The 19,532-nt window shown below is 42.8% G+C and overlaps 1 protein-coding gene across 4 annotated transcripts in view; it reads right to left on the bottom strand.

Annotated features, from left to right (window-relative positions):
• The window catches only part of TNFRSF21 (TNF receptor superfamily member 21), a 47,625-nt gene that overhangs the window by 6,287 nt on the left and 21,806 nt on the right, over positions 1–19,532 (bottom strand). The window contains exon 5 of one of the 4 annotated variants that reach the window (XM_039326336.1): positions 13,056–14,005. The exons of the other annotated variants lie outside the window; for them this stretch is intronic. Coding sequence (XP_039182270.1) covers positions 13,859–14,005 — 147 coding nt within the window. The 3' untranslated portion in view covers positions 13,056–13,858. Of the gene's footprint in view, positions 1–13,055; positions 14,006–19,532 lie in introns of those variants that run through there. 4 annotated transcript variants of the gene reach the window in all.

Genomic DNA, 19,532 nt, shown 5'->3' with positions numbered 1-19,532 from the left:
ACTCAGGAGTTTCTTTGGCTCTTTTAAATTCCTGAGTAATGCTGGGGCAATTGTGAGGCTAAGTGGAAAACCTTACAACACTTTGCCAAATAAAATGCTGCCTACTCCACTGAAACATGATATTAATCTATTTGTGTTTTTCTAATGAAACCCCTTTGCAAATTTGAAAGTGTTTGTGTGAGTGTGGGGGGGGAATCTTCAAGTCCTAAAAGTATCTAAAAAGAATGCTTTTCTTGTTTTGTTTTTATAAACATTATAAGCCAACTCATGAATAACAGGAATAATAATAAAAGGACAATAGAATTCTAGTACATCACTGAAAGAGCACTCTGAAAGAGCACAGGCTCTGGCATTCACAGATCCACTCTCAAACAAATATTTAATGTAATTCTTCACCAGAGTTTTGAAAGAAATATTATCTACCAAAGAATGCCATGTTTTATATATGTAGAGGGAGAAGAGAGGGGTGATGAGGAACAAAATATGAGCTGTGACTGATTTGCTGTTCCTGGAGCTGCAAAGGTTGCTTAGATCCAACAATGTCTTTGGAATCTTCTGTTCCTATCAGCCAAATTGCTCAGTGCTATGACATCAACAATCATCCTATGATCCTCAGAGTAGGATGCTGATTCACTCTGTGCCTTGTTTTCAGGAGGAGGAGGAGGAGAGAGAGAGAGAGAGAGAGAGAGAGAGAGAGAAGGGCTAGGAAAAGCAAGAGGACACACACACACACACACACACACACACACACACACAGCTTTCGTCCATCTAATTCAATTCACAATTTGCACAAAGCAGCATTCATATAAGAATGTCTGAAAACTCAGATGAACTCAACAGAGCACATGAATCTCCCACATGAAAAAAGAGAAAAGCAAGAACTGATTTACTACACAATAACTGTTTGAACTGAGACGTTCGATAAGCCCATGATCTCCTTTTGGGGAGTGGACTCTTATGCACCCTTTGTTCTTGGATAAGACGATAACAACTTGGTTTACAAATACCATAAAATATGGTGAGGGAATGAACTTTAGACTGAAAGGATTTGTCTTCTTTAAAAATTCTACCTATCTGCAGATGACTACAAAGAGCTGTCTCGGACACAGGGATTTATTCTGTTTTCTTTACCTTTTGAGGAGTTCTTCATAATTGATGCATATCTACTACCAACCCTTTCTACCATTCATTCTGACAACAGTCTTGAACAGCCACTGGTTATGGCAATAAGAACAGGGGAGATTTTGTTAAGGGCAAAGACCCTCCCTTGTTTTGCTAGTATGTTGATGTGATTTTCGGAGAGTTCTATCTATTCCCACTGTAATTTTTCTCTAAATATCACTGTTTCAGGAACAGACGTAGCTACATCTAGCCTGTTCCTCCTCTCATCCCCATTTTACAGAGAAATCTATACAGTATGTGGACAGATACTCAGAGGGTCTGGGGGAAGATTCTTAGATCTATAATACCACTAAATAGGGAGTAACCTTTTCTCAGGAATGCTCCATATGCAAATTTAGGTCTTCTATTGCCAATAGTAGGCATTCCCCATATCTGTGATGGCACTTTTTCTTCCTAGGGTGGGCCTGTTTCTGAACCTCCTCAGATGAAAATGAATGCAACAAAAAGCATTGGAAGGACATACTACCCTACCCAGCTTCAAGGAGAAACTTCTTTTCAGGCCCTAGAGTTCCCCAGCTTTTTTGTATTATTATTATTATTATGGATCATCGCACAGTCAGCCAGATGTTCAGACTGGATTTGGCATTTTGTCTACCTATCGAGTCCTTACCCAGGACCTGGGATAGGCAGATGTGGATGTTTGATGGTATTACAGATATCGTCGCAGGATGGAAGCAGTTCCTAATAAGGCCGCCTTTTGCAATTGACTAATAGCGAATTTGTCAATGCCAATGGTGTTCAAGTGGTGCTCCAGTTGTTTTGGGATTGCACCCAAGGAGCCTATGACTATTGGTACTACCCTTGCTTGCTTTTGCCACAGTCTTTCTATTTCTATTTGTAGGTCTTTGTATTTTGTTATCTTCTCCAGTTCTTTCTCTTCTATTCTGCTATCTCCAGGCACTGCCACATCCATTATTATTATTATATATTATTATTATTATTATTATCATCATCAATCATCGCACAGTCAGCCAGATGTTCAGACTGGATTTGGCATTTTGTCTACCTATCGAGTCCTTACCCAGGACCTGGGATAGGCAGATGTGGATGTTTGATGGTATTACAGATATCGTCGCAGGATGGAAGCAGTTCCTAGTAAGGCCGCCTTTTGCAATTGACTAATAGCGAATTTGTCAATGCCAATGGTGTTCAAGTGGTGCTCCAGTTGTTTTGGGATTGCACCCAAGGAGCCTATGACTATTGGTACTACCCTTGCTTGCTTTTGCCACAGTCTTTCTATTTCTATTTGTAGGTCTTTGTATTTTGTTATCTTCTCCAGTTCTTTCTCTTCTATTCTGCTATCTCCAGGCACTGCCACGTCCACTATCCAGACTTTTTTGTCTTTCTTATCGACAATTGTTAAGTCTGGGGTGTTATGTTGCAGGTGCTTGTCTGTTTGAATTCTGAAGTCCCAGAGCAGTTTAATTTTATCATTTTCTATGACTTTCTCTATTTTATGATCCCACCAGTTTTTGCTTACAGGCAAATGATATTTTTTGCAGATCTTCCAATGCACCACTGTTGCTACTTTGTCATGCCGCTGCTTGTAATCAGTTTGTGCAATCTTCTTGCAACAGCTTACCAAGTGGTCCACTGTTTCTTCAGCTTCTTTGCATAGGCGGCACTTACTGTCTGTTGCTGTCTTCTCAATTTTGACTTTGTATGCATTTGTCCTTAAGGCTTGGTCTTGTGCAGCCAGAATTAGTCCCTCGGTCTCTTTCTTCAATTTTCCTGCTCTTAGCCATTGCCAGGTTTTATTATTATCTGCTTTCCCAGCTATTTTTTTCATGTATTGGCCATGTAGTGCTTTGTCTTCCCATGCCTCTATTCTGTTCTTCATTTGGTCTTTCTTGTAGGCCAGTTTGGTCTCTCCAGTAGTTAGTAAGCCTTCCTGATATACTAATTTCAGTGCATCTTCATCATTGTTCTTCAGATATTCTTCCAAAGCCATTTTTTCTTCTTCAACCATCTGATGTACTTGTAGCATTCCACGCCCACCTATTTGCCTTGGTAGATAAAGTCTATCAATGTCACTGCGTGGATGAAGGGCATGATTCATTGTCATTATTTTTCTGGTCTGCCTATCCATTGCTTTTAGTTCTGCTTGAGTCCAGTCCACTATTCCAGCTGTGTACCTAATGACTGGGATTGCCCAGGTGTTGATTGCCTTTATGGTATTTCCTCCATTGAGTTTGGATTTTAAGATCTTCTTCACTCTCTTGATGTATTCACCTCTAATCTTTTTCTTGACTTCAGTGTGCTTGATGTTGTCAGCTTGAAGGATATTATTATTATTATTATTATTATTATTATGGATCATCGCACAGTCAGCCAGATGTTCAAACTGGATTTGGCATTTTGTCTACCTATTGAGTCCTTACCCAGGACCTGGGATAGGCAGATGTGAATGTTTGATGGTATTACAGGTATCGTCGCAGGATGGAAGCAGTTCCTAATAAGACCGCCTTTTGCAATTGACTAATAGCGAATTTGTCAATGCCAATGGTGTTCAAGTGGTGCTCCAGTTGTTTTGGGATTGCACCCAAGGAGCCTATGACTATTGGTACTACCCTTGCTTGCTTTTGCCACAGTCTTTCTATTTCTATTTGTAGGTCTTTGTATTTTGTTATCTTCTCCAGTTCTTTCTCTTCTATTCTTCTGTCTCCAGGCACTGCCACATCCACTATCCAGACTTTTTTGTCTTTCTTATCGACAATTGTTAAGTCTGGGGTGTTATGTTGCAGGTGCTTGTCTGTTTGAATTCTGAAGTCCCAGAGCAGTTTAATTTTATCATTTTCTATGACTTTCTCTATTTTATGATCCCACCAGTTTTTGCTTACAGGCAAATGATATTTTTTGCAGATCTTCCAATGCACCATTGTGGCTACTTTGTCATGCTGCTGCTTGTAGTCAGTCTGTGCAATCTTCTTGCAACAGCTTACCAGGTGGTCCACTGTTTTATTATTATTATTATTATTATTATTATTATTATTATTATTATTATTATGCAATATGAGTTTTAGTCTAGACTCTAGAGTAAGGAGGCAATACTGGCATGAACAGAATCAAGGCTAATCCAGCTCTTGCTTCTTTCCATCCTGTTTGCCAAAATTCAGGAAAGGCTTCATGCTCTTGATCAGTACAACATTCTTAGCTGCAGCATTGCAGCATTCCTGATAAGTGAAGGCAAAAAAGACATTTAAGCTCAGGATCTTTTGCGTACCATAAACGTGCAGAAAATCCCTTGTCACATGACAATATAAATCAAAATTCTAAACCTAAACTGAAAACACAGAGATAAATCCAAAAGCAATAAAGGTTTCTTAATCAGCAACAATTCTTACTGATAAAGAAAAATAATTCCTGCTACCATAAGCAAGGCTGGGTTGCATCTTTTTTTTTTTTTAAAGAAGAGCTATTTGATTCAAAAGTCAGTCCCTTTTTTCTCTGTGCAGAGAAACATAGTTGCAGCAATTCTGAAGTATCAAAATTTTCCTCTACTGAGAAAACAACAAGCATTCTGTACAGGAAGACCGAAGATGGGTGTTAGATGAAGGTGGAGATTGAAGCAGGACAAGGGTGGGGGTTGGGGGAAAGCTAGATGAGGTCATGGGAGGCCAGAAGAGGAAGGGCAGGGACAGAAAGGATAACAGATAGTATTACTTAGAGACACTCAAAGCAATTACTTACATTAGTACTAATAAAACCTTTCCCTGAACCCACACAAACTACCTCATCTAATTGTTGTTGTCTCTTCTAGACAGTAATTTATGCTAAGTCATTGCCAGCTCTTTATAAAAAGACACTTTCCCAGGACCCATAGAAGCACACTGGTGGTTCTTTCCTTGAAACAACCATAAAAAATGCCTAATTCTGAATACCAGAGCTAATATACAGCTGCCTCCAATAAGATACAAGAAGTTGCAACAGAAGACAATCGAGTGATCATACATGCATTTGATGTGGTTATCATTACATTAGTTTCAAGCAAAGGTTCCCAAAGTAGCATTATCAAAAATAAAAATGATCTTGCAATTTAATTATTTCTACATAAGACAATTTTTTGTCTCCCTAAAACACTAATGTAGGGGTAGGCAACCTAGCAACTGCTAGCTGCTTTAGATTATAATTTCCAAGGCCCTCAATGCTGACCCTACTGGTCACTCTGAAAGTTGAAAGTTGATTAAATAACATAGGAGAAATAATACTAAGTACAATATTTCCAAAGTACATTAAACTACTAATGGCAGCAACAAATATTCCAACTCTTCCATCAAATGTCATCATCACTAATTTATAACCAACTTGAAACAGTATGTGTACAATAAGAACTAGTTCTAACTTAATCTTTTAGCCAATTTAAAAAGATTATGTTTGGAATGTGCATAATTCAAGGTTACCACATATACAGTACTCACCAGAAGAAAAAACACAGTCAGTAGTGATGGCTTGGGAAATTGAAACATTGCAATGAATACAATGTTCTCGAAAACACTACTACCGGTATTCAGTGGCACTTATGGGATGCAGATCAGGAGGGGCAAATGACAAAAGTAGTGTCATATTAAGGCAACATAAGCTTTGCCAATTTTCTGTAGGTGTTGTGACATTAGTATGCACATACAAAAGGGGTGGATCTTGCACTGTGATGCAACTTTCGATGAGCGCACTGGATCCTGCCCGCACCTCTACCTTTCATGATACTCCAACATGAAACCTTATTTTGGTGCCTCAGTGGTTATATTTTTCCCCAGACATACAGTACTGGACATGGAGCCTAAATATCTGCTCTTGAATGAAGGGGAGGGAGACAGATAGAAGGCACAGACCAACTACTTAAATGATAGAGCCTATCCAGTATCCCAAATTGATATTACAGTAACAGCTTTCCTGTACCTGAATCTTGAAAATGTGTGTCATGAGAGTGATAACTCAGGAAATGTAAGCAGACCTGGGAAGATACTTTTATGTTCTAAAAAGCTGGTATCAAGTTGATCTCTCAAACCATTAATGCCTTTCAGTTTCAGTGGGATTCATTTTATTTCAGGCTGACCACTATGGATCTGATAGGTCTTTGGTCCTATCATGTATAAATTGTGACTTATTAAAAAAATAAGAATATCAAAATATGATTTAATCCATTTTTAAAATGAATAGTTGAACAAATGGCAGTTTTTGTTTACAGAGGACTATGTCAGTCTAATGGAGATGCAATGGATTTCACTGCACACTGAAGGTAGGAGGTTGGTCATGCAGCATATTTGGCTGCTTTAAAGCAATAAAATAGGGCCTGCTAATATTTATGTCTACACTGTGGGACACAGTAGATAGCAAAATATATAAATATTAGGATTGTGCAGAAATCTGGATTCAGCAGGAAAATGTGATGCTAATTCAACCCATTCCCCCAGGTTTTAAACAAAAAAATTAGGCTTATCAGGACAGTACCTATTTTGCATATAAAAGGTCACAGATGTGGTCCCTTAACAGTTTTTCTACTACTTCGTTCTGTACTAAGAATACAGAAGGTCTTAATTAATTCTCAAACAGACCTAGTTTGCTACTTTCTAATGTCCACTGAATTCAGAATCAAAATCTCAGTTTAATTCCAAATTTATTAATTAATTACCCAATCAATTAACATTTATGCAAAAACTAATCCTACCATATCCAATTCTAATCCACTTCGAGGGTTGTTTTTGAAAAAACAATGAAAAAGGGAATGGACTTAATGGCATGATCTTTAAGTATCCAATGAAACCTAAAATCTGAAAAAATGTTTCCTAACATTTGAAAATATCTCCAATATGGGTAAAAGGGGCGTTGTCTTACCTGAACGCCTTTTCTCAGCAGGATGATGTAGAGTCCAAATGGATGGGTTCTATGACGGCCTTCCTGCCTGGCAGACTGGGTAAAAACTTCGGCCACACCCCTTCCTTTGGGCGTGACCCCAGTTTTGACTTAGGCGAGAAACTTTGTTGGAATTAACCTTGCAGCTCTTTATTATATCTTTATTATATCCCTGCCTAGACCTATCCTCTGGGTGGGCTTGGACTCTACATCATCCTGCTGAGAAAAGGCGTTCAGGTAAGACAACGCCCCTTCTCCAGCAGGATGACTGTAGAGTCCAAATGGATGGGACATACCAAAGCCCTCATGTCCCCCTGGGAGGGAATGTCTAGGCTACCGAACTCTGAGCAGATACGACCTGTTGAAGAACTCTTCTGCCAAAAGCCGCGTCTGCTGCTGCTAGGGAGTCTAAACGGTAATGTCGAATGAAAACCGAAGGTGAGGACCAGGTTGCGGCCCTGCAAATCTCCTCCACCGGAGCTTGCGTTAGCCACGCCGCAGATGTGGCTGCGCTCCGAGTTGAGTGGGCAGTCACCTGATTGGGTGCTGGCAAATCCTGTGAGACGTAGGCCTGCGCTATGCAGGCTCTGATCCACCTGCCTATGGTGGAAGAAGATACCTTCTTTCCCATAGTTGATGGTTGAAAGGACACAAATAATGCTTCAGTCTTTCGGAAAGCCGAGGTGCGTTTCACGTAGAAACACAGTGCTCTCCGTACGTCTAGCTTGTGCCATCTGTGTTCTAGCTTATGTTTGGGTCTTGGACAGAAATCAGGAAGCGTAAGTTCCTGAGATCTGTGAAAGGTGCTATTTACCTTCGGGATGAAGGTCGGGTCTGGTCTAAGAACGACCCTGTCTTTGAAAAAGGTACACAGATCCTTCCTTACTGACAGAGCTGCTAGTTCTGAAATTCTCCTTGCCGAAGTAATTGCCACAAGGAAAGCTACCTTCAGTGATAGGTGATGGAGTGAGCATGTTTCAAGAGGTTCGAAGGGTGCAGATGTCAAGGCTAGAAGGACCCTAGGCAGGTTCCAGGACGGGTACCTGTGTATGACTGGGGGCTTTGTGTTAGACGCCCCTTTTAAAAAGGCATTAATCGCTGGATGTTGTGCTAGGGAAGTTAAGTTGTCGCAGGAGAGTACGGTTGAGAGGGCCGATATCTGTCTGCGGATGGTATTGACTGATAGGCCCCTATTAAGACCCTCCAATAGGTAGTCTAGGATATTGGGGATAGATACTGCGGTCGGGTCTAGGTGAAGCGAAGCGCACCACCTACAGAATCCCTTCCATGTAGCGTCGTAAATCCTATTGGTGGACGCCCTTCGTGATGCCTGTATGATCGATATCACCCCTGCAGAATAAGATTGTTTAGTTAAGCTTTGCCGCTCAAATGCCAAGCGGCTAGTTGTAGCCACTGGGGATCTGGGTGTACAAGCTTGCCCTGACTGAGTTTTACCCTGTCCGGGGGAATCCTCCACGGAGGTGATATCGAGAGGTCCACGAGGTCGGCAAACCACGGGCGCCGTGGCCAGTGAGGGGCAATGCAGACCATTTCTGCGCCCTCCAGGATCATCTTGCGTATGGTTGCCGGTATTATGGCAGCGGTGGGAAGGCGTACAGGAGTTGCGCCGGCCACCGGCACCTGAGAGCATCCGTTCCCTCCGATCCCGGGGACGGGAATCTGGAGAAGAACCTGGGGAGTTGTGTATTCTTGTGGTTGGCAAATAGATCTAGGTGCGGTTGTCCGAACCTCCGGGAGATCTCCTCGAAGAGAGCCGGGTCCAGACGCCATTCCGACTGGTCCACCTTGGCTCTGCTCAGGGAGTCTGCCTGGGTGTTTGTTTCCCCTGAGATGTGTTCCGCTCTGATGGAACTCACATTGGCTTCTGCCCACCGAGCCAGAGCCAATGCTTCTTTCATTAGTTCCACTGATCTCGTTCCTCCCTCCTTGTTTACATGTGCCTTGGCTGCTACATTGTCTGTAAGCACGAGGACGTGCCTCCTCGTTACTAGGTGTGAGAAATGACGGAGGGCCAGGTGTATGGCCCGGAGCTCTAGCCAGTTGATGCTGTGTGACAGGTCCTTCTGACCCCACTGGCCCTGTGCTATCTGGGTCCCCAGATGGGCTCCCCATCCGAACAGGCTCGCATCTGTCGTGAGCGTGACCCTGTTCGGTTCCCTGAATATGCTCCCCTTGAGTGTCATGGGGGATAGCCACCATTTTAGTGATTTCATCACCTGTGCTGGTACCAGCACACTCCTGTTGGAGGTGCTGAGGTTCCTCCTCTGGTAGGGTAGGAGGAACCACTGCAACTCCCTCGAGTGGAGCCTTGCCCATGGGATGATGCCCATGCAAGATATCATCTTTCCCAGGAGCTTCGAGAGTTGTAGCAAGGGCACTCTCCTGATCTCTTGAATTTGGTGGATTAGCTTGGATATGTTGATCAGTCGCTCCTGGGAAAGGAATACCCTGCACTGTGACGTGTCTATCACCGCGCCCAGGTGTTGCAGTCTCCTTGAGGGAATGAGGTGGCTCTTGTTTAGATTGACCGAGAATCCGTGCCCCTGTAGGGTTCGGATTGTGGTCCTGAGGTCTGTCCTTGCTTGTTCCCGAGATCTGGACTGAATCAAGATGTCGTCCAGATAAAACTGGACGCGAACCGGAATCAACCTGAGATGGGCCGCTAGTACAGCTAAGATCTTTGTGAATACCCTTGGTGCTGACGACAGTCCGAAGGGTAATGCCCTGTATTGGTAATGTCGCCCCGCGTAGGTAAATCTGAGGAATTTCCGGTAGCTGGAGTGGATGGCAATGTGTAGGTACGCCTCTGTGAGGTCTATTGAGGATAGTAGATCGTCTTCCCTGACGCTGGCTAGTATGGACTTTAAGGAGTGCATCTTGAACCTCCTGTACTTTATGAAATAGTTCAGGCCCTTCAGGTCCAAGATTGCTCTCCACCCTCCTGATGTCTTTGGGATAACGAAGAGGATAGAATAAAATCCTCTTCCTTCCTCTTCCTTTGGTACCTTCTCTATTGCTTGAATTGACAGGAGGTGATCTATGGCCGAAGTTATCAGCCTTGTCTTGTGTGCTCTTCTGGAGATGGGACATCTGATGAACCGGTTTGGAGGGGGAGAACAGAAGTCTAAGGTCAGGCCATGCCTGATCGTTTCCAGGACCCCGGCGTCGGTAGTGGTCTGTTCCCAGACCTCGGTGAAATTTCCTAACCGACCCCCGATGGGTGTATCCTGTTTGGCGTCACTTGGTACGCTTAAAGGATCTGCCTCCCGCTCCTCTATATGGGCGTCTGGACTGGAACTGGCCCCTGGCTCCCGGGCTTTGGCGATCCTGGGTTCGATCCTGTCTCGGGTAGAAGGATCGTGAGCCTCTGGGCCAGTCCCAGGATTGCCCTGATCGAAAGGGCTGCCTCCAGTCCCAGGGGCTTCCTGGGCGGGAGCCCTGCCTCCGGAAGTCCTGACTGCCTCTCCTGTCTAACTTCTTTGATGGATGTACTAGGATTTTTTTCTTGTCTCTGCCTTCGCTGACATGTGGATCCAGAATGGAACCAAATAGGGCCTCTCCACTGTATTTGGACGTCGAGAGACGCCATTTGGACCTCAGGTCTGTCTTCCAGTTTTTGAGCCACAGTAGCCTACGCGAGGCCACTGTGGCCGCAATGGATCTTGCCGCATACTTTGTTGCGTACAGTGAAGCGTCAGACATGAACTGAGAGGCCGCGAGGAGTTTGGCCAATGTCTGGTGTACTCTGACCTGGTCTGGAGGGACCGTGCCCTGCAGTTCCCTCAGCCACATGATGCAGGCCCTCGCGAAGAATGATGATGAGGTGGCTGCTCTGGCCGCCCAGGCTGCAGCCATGTGGGAACGCCGGAAGGAGTGTTCAAATTTCTTCTCCTCAGGTTTCAAGACCTCCGCCATGTCTCCTGGAATCGCGGAGGTAGAGAATAATGAGATCAAGGGGTTATCTACAGTGGGAACCTCTAACATGTTAGAGAAGGAGGGAGATAGGTTGAAAAGCTTTCTTTCCGCGCTGTTAGGAGCCGGTGGGCTTGCAAGTGAGGACCATTGTTCCTCCAGCGTGGTCATGAAGACCTCCGCACATGGAATGTACTTGTCCTGTGGGACCTTTTTGGCAAACAGAGGGTTGGCCTCCTTGCTAGTCGATGGCCTCTCATCCTGTACTGATGTTAGGCTGACTGTGGAAACTGCCTTAATCAGGAGTGATTTTAGGAGCGCTGGGTTAAAGAGGCCAGAGCTCGTCTCCTGCTCAGGTGCGGTTTCCTCGTCCTCCGATAGGGGCATGTCTGACATGTCAAGATCTACTGAGTCACCCTCTCCTAGTTGAGAGGAAGATTCAGAGATGTTGGTAGGGGGTGGCCTAGCTCGTCCCTTACGGGGTGTGTGAAAGGCCACTTGCCCTTTGGAGGCCATGAATTGGGAGAATGCATCCTGCATGAATGCCTGAAATCGTGCCGACCATATGTTCTCCTGCGCTTTGTCGCTGGGGTGAGGCGCTGGAGTGTGGTCGGGTGAGGGAGAAGAAGCTGGTGAGGAGGGATTGGAGGAATCTAACTGTTCAGTTTCCCCAGGAGGAGACCAAGTCTTGAGCACTTCCTCGGCAGTAGGTTCTGTGCTGGTCGCCACTGGGACAGGGGAAACCAAATTTGTCCCATTGGCATTGGATCTCTGTGCCCTGCTAATTTGTCTTTCTAAAGCCAAATGTCTCCTCAGAGCCTCTCGCTCAGCCGTTTTAGACTGTCCCTTCTGAGTAAGGTGCTTTGTTTTAGCTTTCTTCTTCCCCCCCACCTCTGATTCAGAGGATCTGCGTTTTCGCTGCTGTTGTGGGGGGGACAATTGAGGGACCTGTGTGACTGAATACGAGACATTGTCTGCCATTGTGCCAGACACCCCGAGTAGGAAATGCCTGGGATGGGGGAATGAGGTACGCAGATCAGAGGCAGATGCTTGGGACTGTGCCCTCCTCTGCCTATACAAACAATGGCCGGACAGACAGGATTCTTTGGACCGAAGATCCTGCAAGGCAGTGACTAAAGGCCACTATGGGAACAGTTAGGGAAGAATGTTCCTCCTCACCTCCTCACCTAGTCCAGACAAGGTGCAGTTCATATGTCTCTCTCTCTCCCCCAGTCTGTGGCTGTGGCAACAGACCACGATAGGAAAACGGTTATTTTACTTTCCCTCTTCCTTCCTCTGTCTCAGTTTCCTTGGGTAACCTCAGATCCTTGCAAGGGAAAAAGCCCTTTGTTTGCCGGAAAATGGAGTCCGGGTGAAGGCCCCGCCCCCAAGGGGAAACGGCGGGAAGATCAAGTTCCAAAATGGTGAATGGGGAAGAAGCCACGCCTCCCAATGGAAGCCCGGGAATCCACGAGGTTCAAGAGTAATGGCGGATCCTGATTTTTGCAATCAGGAAGACTCCTCTAGTCATGAGGGGCTGCGCCTTTCCTCTGGGTATAGGGGAATTCAGCGCCGGCTTTGCTCTTGCCGCGCTGTTTATCGCGCCGCTCAGCTGATCGCAGCCGAGCGGCGACCTGGTTTGCCGCTTCCCGCGCGGCTCAGCTGTTTCGCGCCGTGGCGCTCAGCTCCCTCGGCCAGGCTGCTCAGCTGTTGGGAGGGCCCGGAGGGCTACGCGCAACCCGGTGAAAACCCCCCCCCGCGCCGAACAGCTGCCCGGCGGGCCGGAAGAAAGCGAGCGATCCGGCCCGTTCCGAGCCTCCCCGGCTAGCCCCACTCACGAGTCCGCCGATCCTGTTCTAATCGCTGCCGGGAAGTTTCTCTTGTCAAGGGAAGAAGAGGGGATTCCTTTTTTTTTTTTTTTTTTTTTTTGAGTTTAAATTCGTTTGTTTCTGAGAGCTGCCTCTCGCACTTGTACCAGGCTTCGAGACTGAGTCAAAACTGGGGTCACGCCCAAAGGAAGGGGTGTGGCCGAAGTTTTTACCCAGTCTGCCAGGCAGGAAGGCCGTCATAGAACCCATCCATTTGGACTCTACAGTCATCCTGCTGGAGAAATAACTAGTCTTTAAATTTACAATAACCAGAATGAGAATTACAAATATAGTCTAGAATTTTGTCTTCATTTGAACATGTTTTTCCCAAAGAGAGGATTCTACAAAATTACCTATAATAACTATTCAATATATTTTGGCACAAAGAGCAATGACAGAGGAAAATGAGGTTAAGAACTGTGAGCTAAGAAGAAGATAGGATCCAGTAGCCCTGAGACAGAAAGAAAGCAATGAAGATTTCCAGAAACTCTGAACAAGATCTCTTTCTGTATAAAAGAATGCACAAAGTCATAACTTTATGAACACAAATACTCTGAAGTCCTCATAAAAGCTACCTCTTGTGGCAGAATATTTTGTTCAAATAAAGTGAGCAGGTTGACATATTTTTGAAATTCTTATTCTGCCACTTCTATGAAATAATACAGAAAAAATTGTAAAACTGGGGAATCCTAAGGTCAGTGATACAGATTTTGCAATAAATATTGCAGTTCTTTTGATTGAAAGAAATCTGATCTAGCTTTATTCAGACTTAAGGAAAAAAATGGATATTCTGAAATAACTCAGTTGAATAATAAAGCTTTGATTACAGTTAAGAATAAACACATTTACTTAAAAAAAATTTTTTTTACTGAAATTATCACAGGGACCCTCTCAGCATCTTCTTAAGGCAAAAGTGTCTTTTTCTAGAATTCTGCAGCTGTCTTCCACAGTTGCGCAGTAATTCCCAAGAAGATATGATTTGTTTTAAGGATTGCTAACTTCTTCTTCTTGTGCCATATCCGTTATCAGACGTTGGCGATCATGTTGGCGATCCTGTTTTTATCAGCAGCCGCACGAAAAAGTGCTGCTGAGTTTTGTCCAAACCAATCCCTTTGATTTTGAAGCCACAATGTTCTTCTTCTGCCTGGACCTCGTTTGCCTTCAATCTTTCCCTGGAGGATTAAATGGAGTATGCCGTATTTTTCTGGGTGTCACATCACATGTCCAAAATATTCTAATTTACAGTTTTTAATTGTTTTGATGATTTCCCTTGGCTTTCCCAAACAGCTTATCACCTCATTTCTGATCTTGTCAACCCAGTTTATACGTAACAGCCGCCTGTAAATCCACATTTCAAATGCTTCTAGACTCTTCAGGTGACCTTCTGTCAGAGACCAACTGTCTACTCCATAGAGCAGGATATGCTATTGCTAACATAAATTCTGAAATACCCATTTCCATTCAAATCTGACCTACTACAAACTCAAACTATTTTTAAATATATATATGTAACTCAGTAGCATATATGTACTTTTTAATCTTGCATAGTTAATTTTTTAAAGAAAAAAGTCAACTGTAAATTTAAAAAGCAACTTTGAACCAAGGAAGCAATATTTATCTACAATTTCATTAATCAAGTTTAAGCCAGAAAAATGGAGGTGAGGATACAGAATTCTGCAAGCAAAATAAGCAAACATTCAGCTTCCTTTATTAGTGAAATCATTAAGACTGGGTCTTTATGAATTGTCTGAAGTTCTTTCTTCTGAACTGCTTACCTGCACAACTAATGGATCTTTTACCAGATAAGGTTGCAAAGTCCATTTGCTCTGTTTTGGATTATACCTTTTATTTCTTATCCTCACTTACAAATATATTTGGAGAAAATATTACTGAATTTAAATAGTTTATGCCTTTTTTTACCCATAAGACAAAAAAAATTAACAACTGCTATCTCCTCACTTACACTTGGACTACTGTCAATGATACAGCTCTCGTGATAAAGTTTTTTAGAAGACTAATTCTGCTTCAACCTATATTGCAGAAAGGGTACATTTGAAAATCAGCACAAAATCATATCAACAGTAAAACCTAAGAATGCATGGTCCAAGAAGCAGATGGATTTTTCCATGTCTATGTCATATATACTGCTTTATTTGGATTAAATTTCAGCCAAAGTCAGTTAGCTGACCTTGTGTGAGGTTACTTCTGATAGGTTTGGGGTGGTCAACTACCTGGGAATTCTAGGACTGTTGGCAAAAATTGAGAAACCAAAATCATATTTCATAAAAGCAAATTATTCTGCAGCTGTACCAGGGCTTGTCATAGAATGCCCAGAACGGAGTTCCAGCACCTTTTTTGGATGGAACCTTGTAGGGTAGGCAAGGCAGGTTGTATGACATGTGTGAGTTCTGGCACCTTTTTTTTTTTTTTACAAAAAAAGCACTGAGCTGGACCAAGGAATTTAGTCACCAGGAATTGAAATCAACTTCAGGATGTATTTGCTTCATTTGTACCTGTAGACATTGGATAATGATGAAGCTGGGTCTAGAAAAACATGGCAATACAGACCTTAAAAATGACTTTGATATCCAGTTCTCTTTCCCTGTCATTCCCTCAAAGTCTCAGATAGATTCCAAATAAGGCAAAAACTAAGTATCACAAACCATATTTGGAATTTCTTGCTTTCCCCTGCTGTGTTACAGCCCACTCATTCATCTGGGTTCCCTGATTACAGGGCAAAGATTTTAGGACCCTTGCTTGAATTTGGTAGATAAAGCAGGAAGAAAGGGAAATTCAGTTCCTATAATCTTCTTTCCTACAGGATTCCTTGGACCCAATCCCACATTTTATAGTGTATTACCTGTGTTCTAAAATATAAAAATAAAATTGGGGGAGAAGTGAGAGAAAATTATCACTGGGAAAATGCAAGTAACAATAATAGCCAATTTGGTATTCTGAACTAAATTTAAAAAATGGTGGCATAAGGGGAACCACCTGCCACCATATTCAGCTCCAGTATTCTTCAGTATCCCATTGCCGCCACTGAGTAGACCAATTTAAACATTGTGGTAATATTTTTTTGTTTTTGACAGAGGCTTAAGCACTATTTCATTTCCTAAACTCTCTCCCACCAGTCAATCATTCCCACTTTGGAAAGGTTAAGGGGCAAACTATCAATTTTCATCACTTAATTTCCCCCAAAATTCAGCCCAGCCCATTCTTGTAAATCATTGGTCATGTCTCTTCAGGCTCTGAAGCAGGGCAAAAAGGCAATGTGTGGTCCTGTCAGCTTCCTATCTCAGCCACTTAGACAGTAAAAATTTTAAATTCAGATGATGAGCAAGATGTGGGAAACTGCTAGATGGAAAATAAAATAAGGTCAAGATGCTGTTACTTGAACTTTTGGAATAAGTATAATAGTTGTTTTTCTCAACCGGAGCAGACTTATTTACAGAAGTTGTAACAAGCTTTCCTCTGTGAATATGAATGACTCACACACATACACATCACAGAGTCCACAAACTAAGATTTCAAAGAATTTTATTCACTTTTATCAGCTTCCTTTCAAGATTCCTGTTATATATTGGTTAAGACGCCAGGCTAGAAAGCAGGAATATATACATACATACATGCATACATACATACATATATATGACGAATGAGACTTCGTCGAAACGTCGCCAAGACACTTCCAATTTTATGTGGGAGAAAACCTGAATAACCAAACACACACACACACACACACACACACACACACACACACACACACATATATATATATAGGTCTTTGGTTGTTCGGGTTTTCTCCCGCGTAAAATTGGAAGTGTCTTGGCGACGTTTCGACGAAGTCCCATTCGTCATCTTCAGGCTGGTGCTTTCAGCTTCGTGCTTGAGCAGCAATGTGTGGTCTTAGCTGTTTATTCCTTTTAACTGCCAGTGGGGTATGAACTGATTGGGTGGGAGCTTGGCTGTGTTCTGATTGGGTGGAGGTGTGTTCTGAATGGTTAGGGGCTTGGCTGTGCTCTGATTGGCTGGGGGAGTGTTCTGTTTGGTTGTGCTCAGGTTAGTCTGAGTTGCAGAGGGGTTTAAGATTTGGGCTGCCTTGCTATTTTTTGGCTTCGCGTTCGTGGTCGTGTCTCCTCTTCATGGGGGGTGTCAGTTTGCTTCATGAATGGATTGGAGGGGTTTAAAGTGGCTAATGATGCAGCTGTGGTCTGGCTTCTGGTTTGTGGTTGTGTCTCGTCATCGGTGTGGCTTTGGGTTTGTTTTTTGCGTGGATGTGTGGTGGTGACATCCTGTGTGGTTTTTGTGAGTGTGGGTCTGGTATCATTTTTTGTGTTAGGGAGTCGTTTGTCAATAAGGGCGGGTTTCCAAATGGCTGGAAACCATTTTGTGTCCATACAAACCATACCCGCGAAAACCTCAGAAAATATATATATATATATATATATATATATATATATATATATATATATATATATATATATATATCAGTAAAAAAGGAAGCGATCACCAGGAAATAAAACACCAAGGTTTTAATAAATAAAATCAAGCTTTCGATGGCTAACATCTGCCATCATCATCAGGATACAAGCCAGCTAGTGAGGAAACCTGTTTATAAGCATAGCCACACCTAAACTCTACGCATGGACCTTGTAACAGGTCCAAGCCGACTAATCCTTGCTTCACTTACAGTCTTCAGTGATTCTTTCTTATACCTCTTAATTACATCCACCTAGCTTTCAATGGCTAGTACCTGCCATCATTGTCAGAATACAAGCTAGCTAGTGAGGAAACCTGCTTATAAGCATAGCCACGCCTAAACTCGACGCATGGACCTTGTAACAGATCCAAGCAGACTAATCCTTGCTTCACTTACAGCCTTCAGTGATTCTTTCTTATAGCTCTTACTTACATCCACACAACCACCCACTTCCTCCCTCCCTTTAGTTCCTGAGTCATATAGGCAACGTGTGTTTCTCAAAATTAAAGGGTCCTCTGCACTATTGAGTTGATTCTTCTTCCTGTGTTCCTCAGGACGTTTCTCTCCTCCACTCCTCCAGCACGCATCACACTCATTTGCATTCTTCAATCCTGTCACTCCTTCAATCCCCCCACAATCCTTGCCACCAATCTCATCCACACTTTTATTTCCCCCCACTGTTCCCAGCATATCGCATCCTCCGTGCTCCTCCTTCGTGCCATCCGGTGCAACTCTCAATCCGGTTGCCTCTCTTTCAGTCTTCCGTAACGCCGCTCTCCGGGATATATATATATATATATATATATATATATATATATATATATATATATATATATATATTCCAAACTATAGACCAAACTGGCTCTTGTAAATTTTAATTCAATTAATTTAAAAGTAGATTAATTTACTGAAATTAATCCCCCAAAATGAACATTTCAGAACAAGGGGTAAGACAGGGATCCGCAGACCTTTTGTGGCCAGGGGTCTGCACTTAATATTTCTTCGGAGAGGCAAGGCTACACTACATTGGCCAAAATACAAAATAGGCAGAGCTTTGTGGCAGGGTTCTTTCTGGTTTGTGTCATGCTATGAATGTGTTTTAAAACTTTGCCAAGCCCACTGTTCTTGTTTATTTCCCCTTAAAATGTTTGAAAACTATGTGAGCATTCTGGCAGCTGCGATCATAAAGGGCTTTTAATAACTTCAAAAGACATAGCTGGGGACCACACCTTATACTTGTTCCAAAAAGCATTTGCATGATGAGGACAATATGCATTGCATGTCATTTATCCTTGAGAAATATTGGTAAAGAAATATTTGCACTGAATTCTGAACATCTTAGACAATGGGTAGATGAAGCAGGTTCCAACCAAGGGTGGCATTTCCTGGGGAACTAGAAGACAATGAAATCATGGAACAGAACTGTCTGTATTCTACTGAAATTATTATGATGGGGGGGGGGAAGAGGTTGGTGAGACTTTAAAGACAGTACTGTAGAGATTAGTGACCTAGTTCCTCTATTTTCTAGCATAATACCCAATTAGCTTTGCTGGGAAGAGGCAAGTGTAGTTCTGTAAAAACTGTACAATTTTCTAACTGATAAATGAAAACGCCTCTCAAAAGGAGGGGAGCTTAAATGATTATGATGAAATTATGCTATCCCACAAAATAATTTATATTTCCTTACACTCTTTTGTTAAGCAAGCAGTATGCTGTCCAAACTTCTTTCTACACAGTAGAAAGTATGCTACACAGTATTCCAGAATGTTGTGATAGAATATAAACAACAACAAAAAAAGGAATTAAGAGCATAATCCAGCCAAAACTGACTAGATTTAATACTCTTTTCAGGAAATATAAATGGGGAGATTTAAGGACATATCTCTGCACTGAGAGCAATGGGCATGTATTCCAAGTATATACATGAACAAATATTAGCTAATATAACTAGGATCACTGGAATAATTAATTAATAATTCATTTTCAGAATAAGACACCATACTGTATCATACGAACAGCTCCAAGGAAGTAAAATAGAGCAAACACACAGATAAATGTTTTGGTTCACTATGGCTAGACTTCAAGACCCAGCTGCAGCTTCAGCAAATCCTGATCATACTATTTGTGAGTCACTTCCTTTTTTATTCCACAATTAGTTTAACCTAGCAAAGAGGCTATGTAAGCATCAGAAGACTGTGGGGAACCATTGTTCTATT

Source organism: Crotalus tigris, unplaced genomic scaffold (assembly GCF_016545835.1).
Source record: "Crotalus tigris isolate CLP2741 ecotype Arizona unplaced genomic scaffold, ASM1654583v1 scf7180000024340.7048381, whole genome shotgun sequence".
Lineage (NCBI taxonomy): Eukaryota > Metazoa > Chordata > Lepidosauria > Squamata > Viperidae > Crotalus > Crotalus tigris.
This window is presented reverse-complemented; position numbering and strand designations above follow the sequence as displayed.